Raw genomic sequence first — 8,313 nt, 5'->3', positions numbered from 1 at the left:
TTGTTTTTCCCCATCTTGACTCAGCATAAAGGTTAAAAAAAGGATTTTGACTGGACTTTAGGGGACTGAACATTCCATGAGAAGCGGTTAGTGGGAATTTTATAAATCAGCAAATAAAAAAAAAAGACAATTAATATAATTTAAATTTTAAAATCGAATTACAAAAATCAAAAACATGGAACAATCTCACCCGAGCTCAGTAGGTCCAGCGGTGTACCACCAGACTCTTCAAGCCAGTCGCAGTTTCCCACCTCCCCACAGAAAGGCACTTGACAGACCTGTCTCTAAAATCCCTCAGAGGGCGCTCCACAAACAGGCACAAACATCAAACATAACAAATCTGTTTAATAAGATTATTACAACAATTTTTTCATTGTGATGCACTTAATTGCTTAAAATTTGTATTTTGAATTTTTTCTCAAGAATTTTTGCCAGAAACATGATTGCGTAGCAATCAAATAACAGGTTTGTGAATTTGACCACGAAAGCTGAAGGATGGTTATTTGATTATGTTATTTAGTATCCCAGTGGAAACCTAATTTGCAAGAAATTTTTGCTAAAAAGTAAATTTCAAACGTTTGCAAGCAAATTGCAAGCAAATTGCAAGCTAATTTGCAAGCAAATTTGCAACCTCATTTGGGAAACAACAGTTGCAAGCAGTCCGTGACTCTTCATGCTTGAGCTAAATTGTTGTGAGTTTCTGAGTGCGACAAACCTCAAGGTTTGAAATGTTTGTCTTTTTTGAGTATGGATGTTTTGAAAGTCGTAATTATTCCTCTCAGAATAGTTGTAAATTGTTAGAGCACTTTTTTTTCAGAAGCGCAAGTTCTGTACGTCTTTTCCATTCTATAAGCAATTCCTAGATCTTCTTTTGTGATTGGCGGAAGTACTTTTTTTATCTGATTAGGTTTTAAGTTTCTCTCTTTGTACAGATTGTCCATCAATGCGGAATGATTGTCAATTTTTTAGTTGCCCTCAGGAATTGACTCAATCAAGATTTGCATTGGCATTTGTGAGACTCGAAATTGTTCATCTGCCACTGATTTCTTTGAAGACACTGAGCCTGATTCCTTAAGTTTTATCCTTTTCAATTTACCTTTGATCGATCTAGCTTTGTTATGCTTTGTTCTTCACTTTTAATTTACTTTCTAAAGTGTACACAATTTTTTTTTACGTCACACATCGAACGGCATAAGTCAACTTTGATTTTCAGATGTCTTCAAAATTTTCTTGTTATCAAATTTCGATTATAAATTTTTGATTTTGTGCGGGCTCAAATTAAGTTTAAAGTTTTTCCTCATGCTTAAATTCCAAGATACAAAAGTGGGTCAAGCTCCTAAAGAATTCATCTCAGAGGCATCTGTAGGTTATTATTAATTTTTCAAATTTGAGCACTCGAAGATTTCTAAACATGGATGTAGAAAACGCCAACCCAGTTACATCGAGAAATGCGGGCGGCAAAAATAACGGAAAAACAACGGTACGTCAGAATTTTGAAATGTTAAGGTTGCTTGTCTGTTAAGTCTGGCAAATTTAAGTGTTGCAGCACTTTAAAGTTGACTTAATTCGGTTTCAGACAAACAGAGGTCCACGAACTGCTTTCGGGAATATAACAAATGCGACTGTCGCGGCGCAGAGCCTAAATGTCTCCAAAGCAGAAAAAGTCGGCGATGTCGCCAAATTCAGCCATTTCGCTAAAGAGAGTAATCCTCAAAGAAGTCCGGAGCGGTCTGATGAAAGTATGGAGATTGACTGTGAGTAACATGGTCAATAACGGAAGCATATTTTATTTTTCGATTGACTTCGTTAATTTTGACCAAATGTTTCAGCTATCGGAGATTCAGAGATTATATTTACGTTGTCTCTGATTGAAATTGCTTTCCGTGAGCCAGAGTATTGTTCAGATGCATTGACCTACTGGAGAGAAGCAGAGGTTTGTAAATTTTGACGCTATTGATTTTTACTATTTGAACATGTACAGTGAGGCGTTAAATATCAGCGAACAGTCAAATTTGGCTTTTGAACATATGAGATACCAAATCTGAACTGCAGATGAAATAAGCTTTCAAAGTTGATAAAATGAATGCCGGAACTAGATAGATTGGATAAATTGTTTATCTGAACTGCCAGTCTGTGTGATTTTTAACTGGTTAATTACGAAAAGGTTGGACTTATTACGAAAACGAACTGAATGGGTTATACTCGGCTACTTTAAGATTCGATCCTAATTCTGCTTGCAGAGATTGTTCCTGCCGTCGCCCAGGTACTTGCGTCGGCAGAGAGAAATTGACAATGATATGAGATCGACCCTGGTTGACTGGCTTGTCGAGGTAGGGGAGGAGTTCAAATTATGTAACGAGACACTGTATCTATCAGTCGCTTACGTGGACAGATTTTTGTCAGTCATGTCTTGCACGAGAGACAAACTGCAGTTAGCTGGTGTCGCAGCAATGTTCATTGCCTCGTAAGTAAATATACCAAAAAAAACTAGATTTAACAGATGTCATCTTGATCCAAACTTCTAAGTTTGATGTTATTTGAATTGTTTTAAGGTAATCAAGTGTAAAATGATAAGTGATTGTACCTTTTACCAGACCGGTCTTTTACCAGAATAACATGGACCTTTTACCAGACTCAATAAACAAATTTGATTGACAGATGTAATCGCGCCGTTTAGTCTGGTTAAAGACATTGTTTTCACGGTTTCTCAGTGAAGTTTTGTTTGTTCTAACCGCTTCCTCTTCGAATCTTCCAGTAATTTAAATTTATCTTACTAGAATTATTGCATTGTGGTCTTGTAAAAGGTCGGTCTGGTGAAAGACCTAGCCCCATAGGTCGTGATGTTTTTCGCGTTTTAAAAACTGTAGAAAAAATTTGGGATCTACTTAACAACCTCTACCCTTTTCAAGACTGCAGCAAAGGAGGGATTATTAATTAGATCCAAAATTTGCTCGCGCTGGCTGAAATTTGATTTTTATGGCTTGACCTTTGATTTATTTGTTTTTCCTTTAGTTCAATGATTTTTTGTAAATTCAAAGGCTTTAAACCTGATTTAATTGCAAAAAATTCGGATTCAGTTTCTTTTTATTTCATCTGTTGACTAGGTTTGCATTTCGAAACCAAACTAATTGTCTCCATCGCAGAAACGTTTCAAACTAGAAATATTCTAAAATGGGCCAATTGGTTATATTTTGATATTTCCCTGTGTAACCCTAGTAACACAAATTATAGCCCGTAGTTTGCCAATTTTTCAAATTTGACTTAGAGAAGATATGCTTTCAATCATAAGTGCTAAAAAGATATGCTTCAATCATAAGTGAAATCATACAAAATGCCATTATGGCAGCGCTTAAATCCGTATAAAAAATAAATTCGTATAATCCGTGCCGTATTGAAAAACCAGTAAGTTTTTTAAGCTTAGTGCAAGTTTTGAAAAACTTGCTTGTGCAAAATAAAGCACAGTGAAATATCTTTCCTAGAACAATCAACCAAAAAAATTTCGTAATGTTGCATTTTAGCGTGAAAACTTCTAAATGTGTTTTTTTTATTTATTTTTTCGTGTTTATTTGTTCATTTACTCTTCTTTAATTGTCTGTTGGCTATGCTAATTGATTTATCAGGATTATTTACTGGGGGATATTGAATGGGAAATATCGTAATATGATATAAAGCGTTATGTTGAAAGGAAGTTTTCAACTGATTTGCAGGAAATACGAAGAAATTTACCCTCCTACTGCCGTAGAGTTTGTCAACTTGACTGACAATACATACAACGCCAGACAGCTGCTGAGGCTGGAAAAATCAATGTTGAAAGCCTTGAAATTTGAATTATCACAGCCGTCCTCCAATGCCTTCTTGAACCATTTCTTAAAAGAGTATGATGACCTAATTTGCGAAACAGATCCAGAATCTCTGTTGGAACTGGAAAATCTCTCAAAAGTAAGGTCAATATCTGTCAGAATGTGGAATGAATTTTTTAAATGATCGGTTACTATGACAAGTTGGTAATTCTACTTAACAATTCGTCCCTTATTAAAGAGCATCGAGAATATTATAACACTTCGGAATGTAATTTTGACTTTTCAAACGGCCCTGCGCGAGTTACTTCTGATGAATTGCTTTTGAATGAAATAATTTTTTCTCAATTTTGATTTGGGCTGTCCGAAGGTTTCGGCAATTATCTTACGTGTATATTTTTTCCAGTATATCTGTGAGCTGACACTTCTGCAAGGAGAGACTTTCCTGTGCTTCCTGCCATCACAGAAGGCAGCAGCCTCATTGTACGTGGCAGCAGCTGCTCTCAATATGGACAAATGGGTAAGATGTCGTCACAAATCATTTAGTTGCTCGCATGTCATTTTGAAGAGTTTGAACGTAGAGAAGACTCGTAAATAGGTCTTGGTGATTTTTTTTATGATAAAGTTTGCTCACGCTCAGTTTTGATTTTTCGCGGTTTGACTTTTTAAGTTCAGTGCATTTTCATTGTTAAAAGGAAGGCAAACTCCACTATCGAACTGCATAAATATAAAGGTCACGAAAAACGTGATCGACTTCTAATTTCGAAACTGGAAATAAATTATCAGATTTCCCAGCAAAATGAAAGTTTAGCCTATTGATCCAGTTTTCTCAAATTGGGTTAACTTTAGCAAAAAAGTGTCTATCATAAATTGTTCTACAAACTCAATTAAGGCCATCTATGTTTTTCTTCGAAATTTTCAGTTTTCTTGCGTTCATTACTCTTTTCCGGCTGTCAGTTTATGTCTTTTTTTCCCACAAAGGTTCTTGATAATTATGAGCCAATGATAATTTTCTTGTAGATGTTTCGTGTTTTTTGACGTTCTATTATCTTTTGCTTCAGATGGAGAGTGTTCCAAAGAAGTGTGGATTTTCACTGAGGGAACTAGAGAGCTGCATTCGGTACACCCACAAATACTACAGCCTCGCCCCCAAACTCACCTGGACTGCAATTCAGGACAAATACAAGGACGAAAGGTCGGTGTATTTGTATTAATTAAAAAGAAATAAGAATTGCCGGCTGCTGTACAAATTGCTTTCATTCGAAAAAAAGAAGGGCCGGTTGCTATACAAATTGTTTTCATTCAAAAAATTAAAGAATTGTCGGTTGCTGTACAATAGTTTTGAAATTAAAAAAAAATGTTCGTTATCTGTAGAATTCACATAATTTTGGAGTTCTTCAGTAAATTAATCTGTTTTGTTGACTTCATTTAATAAAAATAGAATCAATTTCTCGGTGAAAAATTGCGCATCACTGGCTTAAGGTTTTTGTCACTAAAAAAGTACTTCAAAGATTTTTCTGACAGGTTTTTCTCGGCACAATCTGTTTGATTTAAATGGGCGTTGAACGGGAAAGGATATGCCACTCGATCTCAGCTGGCGTCTCTATTTGTAGTACTTACTAATATAAACAATTATAATCAGTGTATTAAGTTGAAACTTACTTTGAAGCAGAACTTATCAGCCAAATTCTGAATTTTGTTTAGATTCGGTGAAGTTGCTGAGCGTGTCTGCCCTAAGAACATCCCACTCCCTCTGGGAATATGAGGATGCGGCTATTTATTTCCGACTTGTTCTAGACTGGAACTGGTTGTTGGATTACTCGATTTACTAAAGAGTTCAGCTAACAAGAAAAAGGCAGTCAAATGGTGCTATGAGTATGAATTAGGCACACAGAACATACGAAATGAGGCTACTATTATTGCGAACATTCATTATGCAATGTAACTTTTGTAATTTTATACGTATTTTAATGAGTATTTAGGAAATCGTTTTAGACTTGAATTTGAATTTTAAGTTGCTTCAAATGCCACCTTTATTTGTTTGAAATAATTCTTGTGGGCGTGTGTGGACTTTGAGTCAATGTGTTGTGTGTAGAAGCATACCATTTAATGCAATAATCCAACTTGTGATTCCTCGTTTTCAATAGTTTAATTCAGAAGGCTTCAGAAAAAATTAACTACTGATAAGATGAAGAAATAAAGCGATTTCGAAAGATTAGTCGAAAAGTTTCGTTTCATAGCGAAAGTTTCGTTTCATAGCGAGCGTGTCTTATTAGCTATTTCTTGAAAAAACTCAGCATTTAACTGATTCAGATTGAAAATCAGTCCGTTGAGGGGGGATGATTTGTTAACATTCAAAAAATTGTTATGTTTTACTGTTAGTTTTAAAAAAAAAAACACAAATTGCTAACCCTGCCTAGTGATCAATTTTCTCAAATCGCGTTAAAATAATTGAAATGTCTATAACTTGTCCTTGAAGTTCAAAGGGCGTTGTGGCGATTTTTTTCTTAGCAATTGGATCAATTAGATTTTAACTAGAAAACAAGGGAATTTGTTGTTTTGCGTGCATTGACACTTTTCCAACTGTCGGTTTTTGTTTCCTTGGGTTCAATGATTCTTTCCTAAATGGCTGTCTTGCATGAATTGACCCTTTTGCAACTCTGTGTTTGTTCCCTTGCGTTCTATGATTCTCCTTGCGTTCAATGATTCTTCCCTAACTATGCATGTGAGTTTTTGCCCATAAAACTATAGATTGAAGGAACTGTTTTAATGATCAAATTATTGTTCCCACCTTCGACACGGGAGGAAATTCGTCTCCGGGTGTTAAAGTTTGTTTTGAGGTTCCACACAAAATTAGGTACCACAAATAATCATAAGAATGCTCCTAGGTATGTCAAGTTGTAAAACCCTGTCAGTCGTAATTCGAACGACATGAAAAGTTTTGCAGCAAATGTTTTCAACGTTCAGGTCAACCGGTTAACGTTTTGTTTTTTTTTGGTCTAATTTTGCGCAAGTAAAGCGAGCTAAAAAAACGTATTGAAAAAAATTCTCGTTTCAGAAAACAAAAACGTAGTTTTACTCCATGTGAATTAGTTTTGTAAGTTGCATTTGGCGTTTTTTCTTAGCGAAAAAAAATTCTTTATCTGAATAAAAAATTTACGCTAATAATTTAAAAAAAAAATTTTTGACATTTTTTTTCAGTTGTTCATTTTGCTTATTTTCATCTGTCGATTATGCTTAATTAATTAACTCGAGTATTTTGATCAGCTCTAAAACCGCTTTTTATTTGAAACAAATGAACAATAAAACCGAAATGTTTTTAAAAATGGTCGGAACATTCTGTGGTACTTGCTCAGACACCGGTTCTTCTTGTTTTGATTCTCTCATTTTTTAGTATCCCTCATATTTATTGAAATATTTTCACTTGCGAGAGCAAGTGTCTTGTAATTGGGAACAAGACTAGTTTTTCTCGTATACAACTTTTCTTACACATTATTTTCTTACTTCTTTTCTCTTAATTTCTCTAAATATCTTCTTAGCCTAGTGGTAACTCAGTTGACGAATCCTAGACGGACCTTGTTTTTTTCCAGTAACAATAAAATTGAACAATGTTCGAGAAAAATTCAATTGTTCATTCTACTTTCAGAGGGGACTTGAAAGATTAGAAAAGATTCAGTAAATGTTTTTTTTTCTGCTTGAAGATGGTCGGTAAGGATTTTTCATGGTAGTTGGAAATGCAAGTGTTGTTCATTCTAATTTTAAGGGGACTTCTATCGTGACGTCTATCGGGATTGAACTTCTATCGAGACATACGAAGATATAAATTTTGGAAGAACTATTTTCAACTTATTTTTTTTCGACTAATGTTTTTTTATTTGTTGTATCGCAAGTGGTTCGAATCTCCGCTTCGCCCCTGTGTTAGATATTTTCAAGTCTCTATTGATAGCTACTTAAAAAAAATCGATTGTCAAGCGATCGTAGCGCAGATGCCGCCTAGCTTGCCATGATATATATTTTAATGTATCTCAAGCTGAGCGAAGCACTTTTTTGTTAAAAAAGCCCGTTCATTGTGGGGTTTCACATTAATTGATCAAATGGCAGGCCAATAAGGCTTTCCAATAAGCACAAATCAATAAGTGTTAATGGAGGCGAAAATGGGGCTGGAATTATGCTTTCAAAAGCGGACTTAAAGCCCGCTGAGAAACAAAAATAGCGGGGTTTAAATGGTAGCGGGATATTAATTTCAACCAATCAGATTCGAGCGTCATGATCAAGCTTTCAAAATGGCATAAATAATGCTTTTTGGGCCGTATAACTAAAAAGGCCCTCCATCTCAATTGAGTTCAGCCATTTTTTATAAATATATTAAGCCGAATTGCTCAGCGACGAAAAATCTTTTTTTTTTCAAATCCTTGCATTTGTACCTTGTTTCGAATTGGTACCTCGAATGAAAACAAACGTTTAACTGGTTTGTTTCAAGCAAAATCAGATATTTCAATTAATAATCAAAACGGGT

The 8,313-nt window shown here is 35.1% G+C and overlaps 1 protein-coding gene across 1 annotated transcript; it reads left to right on the top strand.

Annotated features, from left to right (window-relative positions):
* The first annotated feature begins 1,324 nt into the window (after positions 1-1,324).
* On the top strand, positions 1,325-5,941 carry LOC134851225 (cyclin-A2-like). The gene is made up of 8 exons (XM_063867210.1): positions 1,325-1,480; positions 1,577-1,754; positions 1,830-1,933; positions 2,241-2,464; positions 3,708-3,939; positions 4,204-4,317; positions 4,859-4,992; positions 5,502-5,941. The coding sequence occupies exons 1-8, from the start codon at positions 1,412-1,414 to the stop codon at positions 5,560-5,562; spliced, it is 1,116 nt and encodes a 371-aa protein (XP_063723280.1). The 5' UTR covers positions 1,325-1,411; the 3' UTR covers positions 5,563-5,941.
* The last annotated feature ends 2,372 nt before the right edge of the window (positions 5,942-8,313 follow it).

This window comes from Symsagittifera roscoffensis, chromosome 7, assembly GCF_963678635.1.
Source record: "Symsagittifera roscoffensis chromosome 7, txSymRosc1.1, whole genome shotgun sequence".
NCBI classification, from domain to species: domain Eukaryota; kingdom Metazoa; phylum Xenacoelomorpha; order Acoela; family Convolutidae; genus Symsagittifera; species Symsagittifera roscoffensis.
Note: the sequence above shows the minus strand (reverse complement) of the source record. Positions and strands in the feature narration are given on the sequence as shown.